General features: G+C 30.8%; 3 protein-coding genes across 8 annotated transcripts; 2 read left to right on the top strand and 1 right to left on the bottom strand.

Annotated features, from left to right (window-relative positions):
* Positions 1 to 2,208: 2,208 nt before the first annotated feature.
* LOC108720692 (adenylate kinase 8) lies at positions 2,209 to 6,069 on the bottom strand. Of its 2 annotated transcripts, none has more exons than XM_018444823.1 (11): positions 5,920 to 6,069; positions 5,618 to 5,744; positions 5,142 to 5,224; positions 4,931 to 5,027; positions 4,646 to 4,756; positions 4,252 to 4,322; positions 3,548 to 3,725; positions 3,196 to 3,320; positions 3,017 to 3,126; positions 2,782 to 2,956; positions 2,209 to 2,540 (listed from the first exon to the last, which is right to left on the bottom strand). In XM_018444823.1, the coding sequence occupies exons 1-11, from the start codon at positions 6,013 to 6,015 to the stop codon at positions 2,274 to 2,276; spliced, it is 1,440 nt and encodes a 479-aa protein (XP_018300325.1). In that variant the 5' UTR covers positions 6,016 to 6,069; the 3' UTR covers positions 2,209 to 2,273. The 2 variants fall into 2 exon arrangements, with proteins under 2 accessions (XP_018300325.1, XP_018300326.1); XM_018444824.1 differs by having other exon boundaries at positions 2,209 to 2,534.
* Positions 6,070 to 6,889: 820 nt separating this feature from the next.
* Positions 6,890 to 8,807, top strand: LOC108720691 (non-structural maintenance of chromosomes element 3 homolog). Its single transcript, XM_018444822.1, has 6 exons — positions 6,890 to 7,081; positions 7,332 to 7,672; positions 7,810 to 7,972; positions 8,115 to 8,209; positions 8,286 to 8,417; positions 8,685 to 8,807. The coding sequence occupies exons 1-6, from the start codon at positions 7,078 to 7,080 to the stop codon at positions 8,748 to 8,750; spliced, it is 801 nt and encodes a 266-aa protein (XP_018300324.1). The 5' UTR covers positions 6,890 to 7,077; the 3' UTR covers positions 8,751 to 8,807.
* Positions 8,808 to 9,666: 859 nt separating this feature from the next.
* Positions 9,667 to 18,108, top strand: Slob (Slowpoke binding protein). 5 transcript variants are annotated; one of them, XM_018445048.1, is made up of 11 exons: positions 9,667 to 10,051; positions 10,723 to 10,858; positions 12,631 to 13,036; positions 15,178 to 15,344; positions 15,687 to 15,952; positions 16,318 to 16,612; positions 17,027 to 17,118; positions 17,195 to 17,320; positions 17,404 to 17,477; positions 17,598 to 17,648; positions 17,738 to 17,817. In XM_018445048.1, coding segments are annotated over exons 3-11 (1,428 nt in total). In that variant the 5' UTR covers positions 9,667 to 10,051; positions 10,723 to 10,858; positions 12,631 to 12,680; the 3' UTR covers positions 17,739 to 17,817. The 5 variants fall into 5 exon arrangements, with proteins under 5 accessions (XP_018300550.1, XP_018300548.1, XP_018300546.1 ...); XM_018445046.1 differs by having other exon boundaries at positions 17,598 to 17,819; XM_018445044.1 differs by lacking the exon at positions 17,598 to 17,648 and having other exon boundaries at positions 9,668 to 10,051; positions 17,738 to 18,108.
* Positions 18,109 to 18,233: the final 125 nt, after the last annotated feature.

Below are 18,233 nucleotides of genomic sequence, written 5' to 3'. Positions count from 1 at the left end.
CGGATTTATAAACGCAATTAAACTACTGGAATAATATGAATTAAATTATTATAATTGACAATTTTGATGCACGGCATCATATTAGCAAAATGTTAATGTGTTGAAAAACTGTAAATAGATTTATTGAGAAAAATATTACCTCGGGAGTCGAATCCGGATCTCTTGTATTCCGTACGAGAGCGTCCTAAACCACCTAAGAGACTACCGAGGGTAAAAACTAATTATAATATATTTTATAATATTTAAATTTGTATTAATATATATATATATCTGTTTTTAAATAAGATCATAAATAAAATCTCGGCTTCTAATTATTTAGAGCAAATTATAACTGTGTAATATTATTTAATTTATCATAACTTAATTTTTAAATGAATATTGAATGAAGCTTTTTTAGAAAAAAAATAAGAATGTTTATTATAAATTTAAGAAAATTTAATGTATAAATAAATTATTCATTTAAAATTAAATTTAACATATTTCAGAATCTTCAGATATAATAAAAGAATGGATGTGAAAGATAGCATTTAACTTTCGCTTGGAGATGATAGCCGTGACTCGGACTTTGCCTGAGAAGGCTGACGCACCATCTACGTCACCTTTATGTGCCAGGGCTGAATTAAATAATACAGCATTTTGAAACATTATTAAAAATTTAAATTTTAAACTAATAACACGCGAAAACATTATAACAGACTAGCTTTTCTTCCCTTATAGAAATTTAACTTTAATAAATAAATTTATTACTAATACTGGAGAGACCAATTAATCAGTTATTTTTAGTATTAAAAATACACTGAGAGAAAAATGTTTGATATTTGTAACTATAATTATATATTATTATAATTATGTTTATTACTACTATAATAATAACTATGTGTATAATTCTAGCAACAAATGTATATAGTTGGCAACTTAAAATAATTATAATTATACTTATTATAATCATAAAATAGTTTAAAGTTTAAATTATCATAAAAATGATTCAAGTGACTATTTTACAGTTATATTTTAGGACAACCATAAAAAATATAGTTATCCTAAAATGTAATTGTAAAATTATAGTCACTTGGATCATTTTTTTTTTGTAATTTCTACTCCTTGACTACTTCTTCTTCTTGACTATTTTATGGTTATAATAACTATAATTATAGTCATTTTAGGTTGCCAACTATATATATTTGTTACTAGAACTATACATTACACATAGTTACTGTTATTATTATTATAGTAGTATAATAATCATAATTATATAATAATATATAATTATAGTTACAAATACCAAACATTTTTCTCTTAATATACTGTTAACAATATTTTTAGTACTCAAAATAAGATTAATTGACCAGTACTAGTATTAAATTTTTATAAGAGTTTAATTTGTTTTTAAACAGAAGAAATGCTACTTTTAATGATGCTACATTTAATTACAATACTTCTATTTAAATGTAGGTAATAAATGACATTAATTCATAAATTGAATTTCTTCACACATCGACTACATTTTTTGTCCAAAGAAACTGTAAAATTTTTAAATATTTGAAGCTATCGGACTCTGTAACGTTGTAAAATTGATAAAATTAGTATTAGCATTTACGAAAAATAAATCAAATTTTGATGGGAATTATTATTTTATTTTAATGTAATCTTTATGAAATTTAATTAAATAATTAATATAAAAAAATGTTCGAGTCTACAACTTAAGTTTTTATTTTATCGGAAGAAATTTCAACATCACCGCCCCTGGCGTTGACATTGCAGAAGTTCAGGTCATGTTACGTCATTCCTTCCATTGTTACGTAGTGTTACATCATCATAACCATCGTCATAATCGTTTATGCACTATATTCCGCTTCGTGACGTCGCGAAGATGAGATGCTTCGCATGCCAGGATCGCATGATTTTCCAGGAGCGCCTCCGATTTTCTATCTTTATCGTAAAGAAATCTATATTATCCATATAATATGACTTTCATTTTTTTATTAAAATTTAGTTTACCGATCTTTGATCAATTTAGACATGTCTCTCTTGAGAAGAAATAATTAAAATGTGGTTTAGAATATAATGAAAAAAGGTATGGAATATTGAATTCTAAATGAGGTTTTAATGCGAAGGAAATGAATCATTTTCAAATTTTATTACAATGAATATAAAGAGAAAAAAAAATTGAAAAAAATTACATAACGATTGGAGAACTGAACTGTGTTTTATACGTTACATACTGAAATATTATTTGTTGTTCATGTTTGCACATAAGAATGATTGGGGGGTCGTTAAATGAAAGAATATTTAGGCTCCGGCGCGCGTATGTCATCGAAGATACTTAGGTCGGGTTCGTCGTCAGGATCGAATTCTATGTCCATTGGGTCGATCATAGGAGGTGGATAGGGAATCCTGGGTTTCGCAGACGGTGCTGAACGCATCAGACACGCTTCCAGTCTTTCCTTCACGCTCTTTCTTTCACCTGTCGCATCTATTACAGACGCAGTTTCCCCCGCGTATTGCATTATGGCATCTATATTTTCTTCGTATTCCTGAAGCTACATTTTGCGAATAACAGCAAAAATAATTATAATAAGTCGAATAAGATATATGAATATAATTTATATCTAAGAAATAAATAAAATTAAAATACAGTTTAACTGTTAACAGAAAAGATTTGTAATTTATAATTTTTATCATTTACATTTCTCCATCTAGATAATATCCATAGATAATAAAATAAAGTACTTATTTAAACTTTGAATAAGAAAATTTTAGAAGACATAATACGGTAATTACATCTTGTTCGATGATGTCTTTATAATTATTGGAATGAACATCTAATTTATAGTCAGGATCTGTCATCGAAGATTCACACGATGAGAGCTCGTGCTTGCTTTCAGTAGGAAAGTTGCATTCATGATTTAAGAGTCTTTCTCTATACGTTTGTACATCTATTTTGAGGACGATGACTCTGAACATAATTTCGAAAATCGTAATTATTATGGGATTTCTGTGTTTCTTATAAGTTTACCTATTAGGTGGCGTAGATATCATATCTAGGAGCTTGAACTCCTCCACAGTTTTAGGGTAACTTGTCAAAATCCATCCTCTCTTAAGACAATCAGACCCGAGTACATATCGCTGGAAATAATGACAATACAAATACAATGCCAAATCAATTTAATGTTTTTTAGCGAACTATAATCACACCTCAATAATTTGTACTCGCGCTTCTGATTTTACTTTCTGTGCGCATCTGTGGTCGCACATTTGCAGCATTTCACCTAAAGCCGTCTCTCGCAAACATGCTTCTTCCAAGATATTATTAAAATCAACTATAAAATATATAATATATTTTTGTTCGAAATATTATTATGATTAAGGAACATTATTATGATTAACAAACTTTTCTAACTGAATTGACAAAAATTATTGCAAAATATTATCTTAGAAATGAGTAATAAATTTTCTTAATAAAATATATATATAATTTCTAGAAAAATATTACTAAGTAATTACATATATGTATATTATGTTATTAATATTATATGTTATATTATACCATGAACGAGATTAAAACTCTCAGATACATGTTTTGCCAAAGAATGATGATCTGATCCTCGAGAACCTATAAGAACAACGCGAAAGAGTGATGGAGCTCCATAATGTTTTCTAATTTTCATTAATGTTGCGCAATCTTTACCCAGCTCTTGAATCGTCTTAATACCAGCTTCGACCTCCTAAAGAGAATTTTTTTCATGATTTCATAACAAGCTAATAACATTTAATGATAGAATCTATCAATGAGTATTTATAATAATTGCAGAATAAAAATTTAATGTGCTAAAATACATATTATGTAGAATATTAATATATAAACAACATATATATTAATTTAATATATATAATAAAATAAATTATTAATATGGCTCAATCAGAATAAATCAATAAATAAAAGAAGGGCTACGAGCCAGTTACAATATAAAGAATATTTAATATTCGTATAACAAACGTTTCGACGCCGATCGGGTCATTTTCAATGTTTTACTAGACAATATAATTTTACTGAATACTCCGAGAATTTATGTAATGTTGTTGTATTCACATTGAAAATGATCCGATCGGGGTCAAAACGTTTGTTGTACGAATATTAAATATTCTTTATATTGTAACTGGCTCGTAGCTCTTCTTTTATTTATTGATTTAATATATATGTTATAATTATATTATTATAAATGAATATAAAATTAAAAATTGATAACTAACAATTAAAAGATTAGCATAAGCGTCACGTAGACCTCGAAGACTTCTTCTATAATCGCATTGTCTTATGTCTTCTACAAATAAACATTTAGAAAAAAATGAATTAGATGGAGTCAAAATTTTAAATCACGACATAAAGATTAATATGTTACTCTTTCAATATCTGCAAATTAAAATAGATTCTTATAGCTTAATTTTTGTTTGATTTTCGTATATTTTATGTTTTATAATTATGTTAATATATGAAATATGAAAAATATATCGATAATGTCGTTAATCTAAGAATGTTATGATTTATGTTTACAGAATGAACGTGTTTTGCAAAAATGGAGAGCTAAATGAATGGACTTGAAAGCAGAGATTATATAATAATATTGTTCATCCAGAGTAAGTATACTTTTTTCTTGAGTCTCGTCTTCTACACTGGATGATATAATTTGTATCACGTGTGTTGGTATTATGCCGACATACTGCATTGCACGTGCTTCCTTTTTATTCCTCGGTATATCTGTATAGCAGATTATTTATTTACGCAAAAGAGTAAAAAGAAAATTAGTTATACTTTTTTTGTAATATTAGTTATAATACTTATATTATATTGCAATAATGCAGTTTTTCATAATAATCCGGCTAAGATTCATTTTATTTAATGGAACAATCAAATTTACGTAAGCAAAATTACCAATTAATATCCATCCAGATTCATGAAGTATTCCTGACATTAACATTTTCTTCATTCTCTCTGCGATCTCATTAGCATCATAGCAACAACACATGTTCTAAAATATACGTATTTATGTATAACAAACGTTCCGTATACAATCAAAAATAAGGAACTCATGCAACTTCTTAGTCTGAGGCATCTTATGAGAAGTAGATAACTAATGTCATACTTCAGTAGCAGCATAAAGATCTTCTAAGGTAACAGGACAAATCCCAGTTTTCTTTTGAAGAATTTTTGCAAGAGTCATTTTATCTGTATTAACAGAGAAGAAAATCTGTTTTATTCATTTTAGAAATAATATGTAGATACATTTTAGAGATAATATGTAAATATTGAAAATCTTCTTAAAACAAAAATCTTGGTTTATTGCATTTTATAAATATAATTATTACCAAATACCCGAAGATATATAAAATAATGAAGATATATTAAGAGAAAATTTTTTGATATTTATAACGATATATAATATATTATAATTACATATTATCATAATTATGATTGTTATTATTGCTTTGTAACTATAATTATAAAATGTAATTATAGTCACACAAATATCATAAATATTTCTCTTAATGTAGACTCTTATGTTATAAGAACATATCTTTACAATTAGTTATTAATGTTGATTACACTATAACGTATTACCGAAACTCGGAGGAGCTATAAGGATGACTCTAGGAATATCTCGTTTGTGTACAATGTGCTGGACGCTTTGTTTTATAAATACTATTGGGTCTTCTGGCTGCTGGATCAATAATTGCGTCACTAATTCCTATGAATTTTTTAATATTATAATACAATGCAATAAATAATATAATTTAATAGAATAAGATACATTCTAATTAATCTAAAATACACACAAAATGCAATACAATGCAAAATAATATAACAAATAATTAAACCGATAAAAAATATTTAAGTGGAGTAAGATGACTTAATTTAATTACATAAAAGAATTCATATAATCTGTGTTTTTCCATGTATGGCACGAAATCCGGCGGAATAATTGATAACTGTCCTGTCGCTTCTTCAAAATTGCTCATATTTTATGATTTTTATGGTTAATTAATAATAATAAGATGTTAACATATATTTGATATATTTGATTAAATTCAAGCCATACGCGACTTTCAGTTTTCGAGAATTATTCGCTTTTTTTATTCATATACAGAGCATGTTGGAATACAGAGTAATACAAATTGATACATATTCAGAGAGAAATTATGATTTTCGAAGTAATAATAAAAATGCGAAAACAACAGTTTCAGATATAAATTGAATTGAGATTACTTGATGATTTCGAATTGTAATCTATTATTTTTGAGAACGCAAAATAATGAGAATTAAAATTGTATTTATTTTTTATAAAAATCAGATAACCCATTCACAACAATAATATCTCAAAGTATACATGCACCGAGATAAATAAAATATAATTTTTCGAAAATCTATATATAATATATGCGATTCAATATTAAAATTAAAATTTGCTATATTTATTAAAATTTACTAATAATTTAATATTAGTATTTACATTAAATATTTACATTAAAACTCGTTATTTTGCCGTATATTATCTTCTTTATTAATATCGTATTATATATTGTATATATATATATATGTATGTGTTATACATAGTTCTTTGCGTAAAATTGTTATATTCCAAAGTCCAAGATTTTTTATATTTTTGTTCTACAATTTTGCTAGTCTTCTTTCTCAAATGATAGTTTTTATTTTTATAATATTGTTTCAGAATGTAATAGAACGGAATAGAACCAAACAATGTTCGCAATACAGTACAAAATTACAAATCGAAGACCATAGATGTGTTACCCACCGTGAAAATTATCCGTGTCTACATAATTCAACATTTTGTACACATGGAGGCGCCACTAAACGGATTCTATTCTAGATTCCATCTGCTTCAAATCGCGTTGATACTTTTAGAGGATTTATTCGAAATCTTTCGAGATAAAGCGGTTTGGATTCCACGATTGCGCATTTTTATCTTATGTCTAGTATTTTAAGAACAATAGATCTCTCTTAAGCTATCATAAAGCACGTAAAAGCTTACTTCTAAAGTGATCTCGTGTGATCTATCCAAAATGGGTAAGATATATTTATATTGTACTTATTCGAAGTTAAAATCGATGTGTGTATTATTTTCTATTTTTTTAATGAAACTATTCACGTTCAAAATTCTATATCTAAGAAAAGAGACAAAAGGAAGTTCAAAGAAAAGTGTATCTCTTATGTGTATAAAGTAATATCTTTCTTCTGTTTCTAAATTGTGGAGTAGCATTAGTTGACATAACCTAATATTCTGTACTGTAAATAAAAATTGATATGTGTTTATTAGGTAGAACAAGAGGATCCCAGAGCAATCGTAACGTGAGAGAGAGTAGCCAAGATATATTTTTATCCCAAGACTATCCTGGTCCGAGCAGCCAAGCCAGCCAGGCCAATGTATTGTCACAGCGTACTAGAAGTTCAACCATCGCAAATTCACAGATCATGAGTTCACAGGATATGGAGACACAAAAAGAAATGCAACTGATCAGTAGTACAATAAGATACCTTTTTATGGCAGATCACAACAAGCTACCTATACAGAAATCACACATTATTAAACATGTACTAAATGGAAATGGCAAAGTGTTTCGTTCTATTATAGAGAGTGTAAATACACAACTATCCGAGGTATGTTTGTTTACTTTATGAATACTAATCATCATTGTTTATGTAATTACTTAATTGCTCTTACAAAACAAATCATTTTAAAAATAGAATGGTATTTATAAGATAAAAAATTTTACATAAATTATGATATTTGAAAGGTGTTTGGATACAGCTTGGTAGAAGTTGAAAGTAATAAATACATATTGGTGAATAAAATAGAAAATGATCTTCCACATCTCACCTTCGACAATAATCATAAGCTGGTGCTATTGTATCTTGTACTTGTTCATATTTTTATGTATGGTGAATCATGCAAAGAAGGTAATTTTTACTTTTTGATAATTTATATGTTGTCTAATACATACCTGACATATTGATTTGTGATATAAATAATATATTGAATTTTTATGAGAAACTATTATTTAATAAGTTAATGTCGAAAATAAGTGAAATATTTTCATAGAAATACTGTGGGATTTTCTTCAAAATCTGGGTATTATAACTGATAACAATTTTCAACATGAATACTTTGGCGACATCAAACAATTAGTGACTGTGGTAAAAATCAATACTGACTATTGCAATTTATATAATCATTGTAGTTAATTTTTAAACTATATTTATTCACATATAGGACTTTGTAAATCAGAGATATCTTGAGAAAGTAATGATAAATAAGAATGATCCGATGGATTTTGAGTTTACATGGGGCTCTCGTGCGAAAAATGAGCTCACTTATCGTTCTGCTTTGCAATTTGTAGCAGATGTAAGTACAAAAATATGTAATATATTTGATAGTAAAGATAATGAAATGATCAACATATATGTATTAAATATATATCTTTATTAATATTATATGTAAGTATTATTTAAAAAGTTCTCATTGTTCATCATTTTTAATTTATTTTTACATTTTTTTAATTCAAATTTAAAGAAATTTTAATATTTCGTAGAATTTTTTCTGTTCTATAAATAGAATACAATCACATATGTAATATTACATGTTTGTGAATAATAAATATGTGAATTGCAGATATATGGTTGTTCTATGAAGAAATGGAAATTGCAATACAAGGCTGTGGTTGAGGACGAAAAGTGAGAGGAAAAACGAGATAATTTATCTACATTTTCGACATGTTACAAAAAAGAAAGAAGAAAAAACTCAAAAATATAAATGTTTTTCTATTTTATAATACAAAAAATTAAAAAAGCTTTTTTTCTATACAAAATATATATTTAAATTCTTAAAAAGATATTATAAAAGTATTTAAATATAAAGAATTTAATAAAAAAAGTTTAATTTTTTGCTATATATTCTCTCTCTCTCTCTCTCTCTCTCTCTATATATATATATATATAAAATTTTATAATATGAAGCGACAGTATATATAATTTATGCTTTCTCCGTTGAAAAACTCGCGTGCGATAAAAGAGTAACGCTATATATTTCTAGACTGAACTATTTAGAATTTCTCAGATTTAATTTACTGTCCCTGGAAGTAGCCTTAAAACTGCAGGTATTAAAGTCATAGAATCTTCAAGCAAAAATGCGGAATAACCCGAGTCACGTGTGAACTCGTGCATGTGCTCAGAATGTGATTTGTACGATTTGTTCAATTAAAAATATCTTGAAGAAAAATGTACGAAATTCGTACGGCAGATATTTAGCTATTCCATATAATTATCTCATTAATATTTTTTTCATACGATTATCTTTTTGCATTGTTTATTTTATATACCTAGCGAGACTCTTAACAATAATTCTCGCTTGTCAAAATTGATACAGTCAGATATCGGAAAATGCTTCTAACTTTATTTTATCTTCAGAAACTTTTCACTTCAACGCTTCGGAAACGCCTTTCATCATCAGTTGCGACAAGAATCATTGGTTTCGTCGAGTTTACGAGCCGCTGTACGGATTCAGGGCGAGAGAAAAATTTTCTGAGCAATATCCGTCGCATAGGTCTTCTTCACAAACGGAGAGTCCACAGGTTGTCAAACTTTTCGCGTCAGATACCCGGCCGTCCGTACATTTACCTTACGTCCTCGCAGGGGCGAGGTGCGGGAGGGTGGTTGCGCGGAACGGAATCTGTGTCGCGCCGGGTCGGTCGCGGCCCACCGCCGTCTCCGGGATCGCGCGCTCTCATCAGTGTCCACCCAGCCCCGTTGCTCGGCGGAGGCCGCCGAGCGCCGTCTCCACCCACGCGTCTTCGTCTCGAGTCGCGCGTCGCGATTCCACCGCGGCGGGCACCCCGCGTGTCGTTCCTCGAAATCCTCGCGCACCATACACTGCCTACACAACCCCGTGCGAGGTCGATAACCCGCGAGGAGGCTTCTCCCGAGTACGTTGTACCTGCTCTGGAAAAGTCACAGTGGATCGTCACGATTTCAATCCCTTCGGTACGGAGACCAATTTATTTATCGAAATAGTAAAATTCAATTTTCTTCCGCCTTACAAGATTTCAGACAGAAGCGGATTCCATAACAAGAATGGAATGAAAAATAAGGGTACTTTTACAGAGAACATAACGTGAAACGCTCGTTAGATTATCATTCAAAGTAATATCCCCAAAGTCTTTTTAATTAAATCTTTGATAACGCAGCGTTTTTCTTTTGAATCGCAAAAATTTATTTGTATATCTAAAAAAAATTTATGTATTTAAAAAAATGAAAGATTTATATATTCATATGATTTTTTCCTTAAAAATGTGGAATATACTATTGACTCCTCAGTGTATATCGCGCTTTCGTTGCTGAGCAACGCGAATAAGGATACTCATAACATCCTGATACTGCAAAAATACCCTTTATTTTCTTGCAAACAATTATTATAGATTATAAAATACACGTATATTTGTAATGACATTTAAATTTTTCTTAACATTTTATCAAATTATTTATATTTATTTATGTTGTCATATTGTTATTATTTCAAGATGTTCTGTAAATTAAATTGATTTAAATATAGTCAAATAGGAAAAAACTGAATACATTCTCCTTTTTTTAAAATTAATTTGATACATAAAGATATTCATACATATAAATATATATATTTATATTATATTTTTAAGCATTCCTGATAGTGCCGTACGCGCAGAGATTTCAGTGACCAACGCTTCTGCAGACCAACCGAGATTCTCTGTGATATTTTGTCGAATAGTTTCATGAGAAAATTCAATATCCAGCAGTGATTTACGTTTATTAACGGTAAGTGGCGGATTAATTTGTATCGATTTGAATTAATATGTTTCAACAGAAAGTGCACAGAGTTAAGAATTAAGAAGAAACTTGCTTCAATGATTTAATTGAATTAATAGATCAATGAACGAATAATAAAAAATATCAAAGAAAGAATAATATTAACAATATTATTTTAATATCAGTATTATTAATATTATTGAAATTATTTGTTATTTATATTAATTGATTCAATAAAAAAACAGAATTAAATTTTAGAAAATGATGAAAGGATCTTAATAATTACGATCGCCTGTAATAATAATAATAATAATAATAATACTTGCACTATTTCACTCATGAATTATCTTGAGTGATCAATATACTTCTCGAACTACTTAAGTTTGATAGCTACACTGAAAAAAAAGATTGGCTGCTGCAGCAAATTAGATGGTAAAATATGGCATAACATTTTTAATTGGTTGTGCAGCCAATCTTTTTTTCAGTGTACTAATTTGATAAAAAATAGTTTTTAATTATACCGTTATGTTAACGATATTCTGCTATAAAAACAATTTTTTATGTTCATAAAATGTCAATTATGTCAATAAAAACCTTTTCTTCATACATAGGACAAAAGATGCAACATGCAAAAGAAATATATCACAAAGAGCAGGGGAGGAGGGAGGACCTCCGTAAGAATAATGCTAATTCGATCATGTAATACTCTCGAGAATGCGTTATCTTCCTTTATGACATTTTTCTCTCCACATCCAATAGGTTTCAAGATATGCAAGCGCGAGACACTTGAGAATTTTGAGATAGAGCTTCCTATGCACACTGACAAATGATCGGTGTTTCGAGTGGAAGCGTTTATTCGCTTCATATCGATCTCGAGAACGGTATTAATAGCAGGACGATTCCGCTCTTAATAATGCATTCGCGTGTATCTTTCGCGACGTTGATTCGCAATAATTTGCTTCGATTGCAAAATTAGATCGAGAAAGGTCAGAGGAAAAATACGATAGTTTGTAAAGCTTGTTAAAATCCTTGTTCGAACCTTTTCTTCCTTTAATTTCCATTCTTTTTTTAACGCAGAGGACTAAATCTTTTAACAAAAGCTAAATGCATATCTTTTTTCTCTCTATTATTTGAAAGAATACCTATAAATGATAGAATAAATATTGCACGAGAGAAAAATTCAAATATTTTTGAATTTCAAATATGTCAAATGTCTTTGAATTTGGAATATAAAAATAATTTGATGTGACAAATTACTTTATAAATTATATTTAACCTTCTCCTTGAAAATATTTTATGTTTGTAAAAATTAAGCGATTCTCAATATTAGACATTAGACATTTTCGCAAAAATTCACAATGTAATTGAAATAACATTCCGAGTAAAACAATTGAAATATATTTACTTCTAATAACATGTGATGTATATCACAATATTATATTTCCAATTTTATCGTTACAATGATGAAAATAAATTTTCATGTCTATCACGGTCAGTTTATCATTCTAAAAATCTCATACCATTAACGAATTAGATCCTTAAATTTCGTTTGAATGAAAATTGCTTGCACTTGAAGAAATTAGAAGACTCAGTCATTAATTATTTTATCAATGATTATTATTAAACGTTACAAGCATGTAAAAATCTCGTTAAATATTTACATATTAATTTTACGTAAAAGCATGAAAATAGTGAGATCTTGCGGATCAAAGCAAAGCAATTCGCCAAAGTACTTTTTTGGAGATGAGACTCAAAAGGCAGAATGATAAAACTGATTTCAGGTGCGCCGGGATCAAACAGCAGTATTTGCCAAGGTAATCGCAGTGCAACGATGTTCAATCTCTATCAGAGCCTAAACAAGAAGGATGATGGTGACGGGCAGCGGAATCGCGAGTCGGAGGTGACCGGTCATGACAGATTCTGTCAGCATCGTACTGGTCACTCGAGTACTCGTCGTCGCCGCCGTGCTGTCAATCGCAGGACGCAGAGTGCCACCGAGCTGAACGCCAGGGCGATGAGCACGGCACGGGGTTCGTTGCGACGAGGTCGCAGCGTGAGTACGGAGGATGAGAACGAGAGCGAGGATGACAAGGGCCATCAGCTGGCGAACAAGCTGGACAATCTGGCGCGGCTACTCTTCAGCCGCGTGTCGGCAGCGCGGGGATACAAGGATCAGGGAGACGTCAAGTGAGTTTTTCAGGGATGAAAAGGAGCGCATCTTGGTCATTTTTAGTTGTCTCACGCCGGATTCGGGGTCGGTTGAAATTAACCGGCGGAGACGGAGTCCATAATTTATTAACTATGGATTTGAGGGAGATTTACAAAGTTATAAAATTATACGATTATGTAGGGACTCTAAAGAGGACTTTGAAGATTATTGAATTATCACAGAAAAGGAAGTTACAGAGAATTATAAAGTCAAAGTTGAAGAGAAAATTACGAAATTGGAGCTATGAAATATTATAGAGCTACTTAACATGTGTAGAATTTGAGCTATAATTATAGGAACTACATATGTTTAGATATAGAATTTTGAATTATAGAATCATAGAGACAATATGATAGAGTTATAAAGAAAAATTATAGAATTATAAAACGTTACAAGATTAAGAGAATAGAATTACAAATCAAAAGACGGTTAATAATTCAAAGTTTAAATATTTCAAAAATATGTATTTTTATAAAAGAGTCGGTTAAAGCTATTTCCTTTCCTACTAAACTTTCAACCAATTACATTTGGTAAGAATAAACACATTCGTGGGGAAAGGAAATTGTGTCAAAACGTGAAATATAAATCCCGACCCAACTATCCTCCTTCGGGAGACGAGATATACAATGATCCCTCGATGAGCCGATTTATCCTCTCGGGATGTGTATTATTCACATATATAGCAATAGCATGTACCACTTCTCTCCGTTCTGAATTAGCTATTACTTGTTGCTGCAACAAGAACTCAACAGGCACGTAAATAATTGTCAATATTATCGCTTTACAATTAACAACGATTTTCCTGGTTTGCACTAACGGCTAATCCCCTCTGCTTGATATCAGATCTAATATTGTTCGCTGACATTATTGTGTATCCTATTAAACTAGCCGCTTCAATTATTCGTGTCGCGCATATTCGCATCTCTGTTTGTAAACTATGAACGAGAGTCCATCAAAGACGCCTCAAATATTCAGCTCTTATCAGCACGAGCATCGATTTTTCGCTTTCGCGCATTTATAGTCACGAGCGTACGATAACAATTGTTTTTTTTTGTACGATAATAATACGACAATTTTCGTAAAAATGTCCGGTCAGTAATGACAAGTGTGCAACAGAACATTCATCGGAAGCTTTCGGAGAGCGACGGTCCTCGAGTGGACGGAAATTTTCGTGTTGCAATACGCAGGTAATAATACCATGCAAAATGCGAAGAGTGTCCCGAGACCAAAAGATCTTTTATTATTTTCGAAATATTGCCTCCGAAATATTTCGTTCTCCGATAATTCGGAACAGAGTCCCGAGGCACTCGGCACATGACGTAATTGCGTCAATTCAATTATCGTGCTTTTGCATGAGAGTGCAAGCCGAGCGTTAAGACCGACTTTATACGACGATATATACGACCCCTGTGGCGGTCCGTTTTCTTTCTTTTTTTTTTATTGGATGAAACCCCTTGCAGCCACAGAGCAACGTGGCGCGTTAGTGGTACGCGACCGCACCATAATCCGCTCGCGAATCTAATCCGCTTTTGTTGCTGCAAGAGGCACGATAATGCAGAAGAGTTGTCTAGGCGAACGCAAAGCCACACGGCTGCACCTTTCGACAATTTCGACAACAGGTAGAGAATGTTTTTATAAAATATGAGAAACGATATTAAGCTTTTAAGCGATTAAAAATGTCCCATATGCGTATAATTTTATTCTGCTGTATTTTTAAAAGTCAATCTAGCAATCTGTATTTCTTTTGTTTTTATTATTATTATTATTCCTTTAATAATCGCAGAAACGTTTTAAAACAAATTATTATAGTATTACATATCTGCTTTATTCTGCTATCTTCTTAGAAGTTTGGCAAAAAAATTTGCATTTTTTATTTATTTATTATTATTTATTATTATTCCTTTTAACAGCGGAAGCTGTTTAAAACAGCCATCAGATAACTATTGGATTCTGAATGCAAATTCGAGAGTTCTAAATATTTAGGATATTTAAATCGTCAATTAAAACGACGCTGAAGCCTGCGTTTTATCTCTTTCGGAAAAAGACTGAAGGGAAAAAAGGAGAGAGAGATTAAATACGAGAAGGAATGATCAGATAGGATTTTGCATTTTCCCAACAGGAACGGCCGTTACACGGCACTGAATCACGGATCGAAATCTGTCAGCGAGGATGGAGTCGAGTACATGGAAATGGAGAAGAGATCCCGCGATCGTGCTTTATCAATTTGCCGTGACTACATCGGGAAAACACCGCGTTTTGTTCTCATTAAGCAGCTCAACAACATCGGTGAGCCCTCTTCGCTTTCGTGATTCCGTCGAAGCTATCAAAATGTTAAATAAAAAATGTATAAGGCATGAAAACCTGCCTGAGACCGTAACGTGTTCCTCGATAAAATTATAACGTACCGAGAAGGTGACCAAGAAAAAATAGTAAATTGAGGATAAATTATAGAAATCTATGAAGCTAAAAGATTAAAGAGTTTAGAAATAAGAGTTATAAAATTAGATTGATTATCTAATTTTATATATTCAGACTTAAATTTTTTACTCATATCAGTTATTTATTGGCCATATCTTCGAAAATGTATATAAAAGAGAAAATTAATGGAATCGTTAAAATATCTTTCAGGATCGAGAGTAGATAAGTATTGGTTCATGGTGAGAGACACGTCGCTGAAGACGGACAGACTGTTGACTTTGGTACCATTAAATCGAAACTGTCCGCTGACTGCCTGTCCCTCTACTAAAGACATATTGAACAATCTATTCCTGGCCTTACAACATCCCTACATCTGTCCTGTTTTTCATGTCGATTTTCTTGAATACGAGGACCAAACATATATCGTCCTGATACAGCCTATCAACCAGGGCAGCCTCAAGGATCTAATATACGGCGTAAGTATTTTATGCGCAGAAATATACTCAGCTTTTCAAAGGAGAATGAATAAAAATACACATATCATCTTCGTTCGTCTTATTCAATCTCAAATTAATTTTTATTTACTTTTTTGCCTTATTGTTAGCAAAAGTTTTATTAAATACTTCCCTATTCATCTTTTTAATTATCAACGTCAAATATCTTTAGTAAATTAAACTTTAGTAAATTAAACTTCATTAATTAATTAAAATAACGTATAAGATCTTAGGATAATTGAAGTCTCTTTATTTCGATTGCTAGAAACGCAAAGAATCTTTCTCGGTGCTTTGTATGTATATATGAAAACGGGGTGATGTCTTAGCGAAATAATATCCTGTGGCAGATCGAACGAAATTGCTGGAACGAGGACTGGATTCACAAGTATGCCGCACGAGGCAAGGGACTCAAACTACCACAAGTGCAACGAATGGGACGACAGATATTAGAAGCGTTAGTATTCCTGAAAGAACGAGGATTTCCCACGGTGACTCATCTCCACTCGGGCAATGTGGTGATTCAAAACGGCGTTGCGAGACTGGCCGGTCTGGAGAATACTCTTCTAGGCTTCACCAGTCGCATACATCCCATCGTGACGTCCCGATTAACACATTCCACCTCGATTGATATTATATGTTTCGGTAAAGAGCAATATTTTTCAATATTTTTCAATATTTTTCAAAAAAGCAGAGCTTTTTAAACGGATTTTAAATCAAGTTTTCATCGTTATTAATATCAGCTTCGACGAAATACTCTTTAATACAATTTTCATGATCGCTCTTTATATCTTCTGGCAGAATATATAAGACTTTAATACGATTTTAAATTAGATATTTATATTTTGTAGAAAAATGTAAATTGCATATTTTGTAACAGAATATTTAACATAATTTTTAGCTCTTTTTCAGCGATATATTTTAATAAAATATCAATTTGTGTTCAATAAGTTTTTTTAAAAACTAATGTTGCATTTCTTCAATAAAATGTATTTTATTTTCAAATTTAATTTTACAATAACAAGTAACTTTATGATAAACTTATTTTTATATTATCAGGGCATATGCTATTCGAAATGTGCGCCGGCTACGAACTATGTACCTTTAGACCATCTGCCGTCCAGCTATCAAACATTGAAATGTATCCGCAGGTAAAAATCGATCGCAATAACCCAATGTGGTCTATTCATAAAATAAAAATCCGAACGCTATGTATTTCAATTTCAGGTCGTGAGATTTCTCGAGCTGATATTCACGGAATCAGAAAATCGTTTCACTAGTATAGAGGAATTGCTGATCCACGACCTCTTTAGGAATATCGATCTCCGCGAGATGCGATGCGCGGCCGTAACTGTGAGTACTCAGTACTGCGAGGATACTCATCTAGATAAATTAAAATTAACTCAATCTTAATAAAATTAACATAACTATTTCAGGTATTTCGTCCGACCCTGACACCTTCCATAATGAGCCTGCTCGACGGTATTAAACGGCAAGACGCTGGAAAAGGGTGAGTTTTTTACAACTTCAATATAATTATAATTTATTAAATGTATGAAAATTACTATTTATTCAACGTCAAAGTACAAATAATTACTGGTGTTGCAAATAATTTCTTTCGCATGCGCAGCTGGCATAAGACACGCTCTATAAGCGATGTCCATTTAACGCGCAGATTTTGGTAATGAACGATCAATTAATTGCGCTGATTAATGAATATGAATTTAATTGACGGGATAACATATGCGAGAATTTTTTTTTTTTTTTCAGAATTACGAGTATCGACAGCGAGGACAGTGTATCGCTGAACAGCTTCAACGGATCCTTACTCACGCAGATATACAACGAGCTTTCACAAACAGCTTTATAATGTGGGAACAAAGTCTAATATATACATATATATACGTATATTTTATCTTGAAAAAAAAAATGCACGTTCCTATTGTATTTGCAAAGTGCCAAGAAAACCCGTCGCTAATTCTACCATATATTATAATATAAAAGGCATGTTATAGGATTTGTACAATGATAATATAGAGATTATTCGTGTGCTTTCTTCACATTTGTCTGATATAGATAAAAAGAAAATTATAAGTCGTTTATCATTTTTTTCTGTGTAATTCTAAAGACGATAACAATCCTTTATTCTTTATAGAATCTATTACTTATTTTAGATTTATAGTTAGACATACATTAATTTGAAATATTACGTAAATTAGAGAAAAAAATCACAAAAATGATAATAAATGAAATTGGGAAAAGCGTA

Source organism: Mycetomoellerius zeteki, unplaced genomic scaffold (genome assembly GCF_001594055.1).
Source record: "Mycetomoellerius zeteki isolate Tzet28-1 unplaced genomic scaffold, Tzet1.0 scaffold155, whole genome shotgun sequence".
NCBI lineage: Eukaryota > Metazoa > Arthropoda > Insecta > Hymenoptera > Formicidae > Mycetomoellerius > Mycetomoellerius zeteki.
Note: the sequence above shows the minus strand (reverse complement) of the source record. Positions and strands in the feature narration are given on the sequence as shown.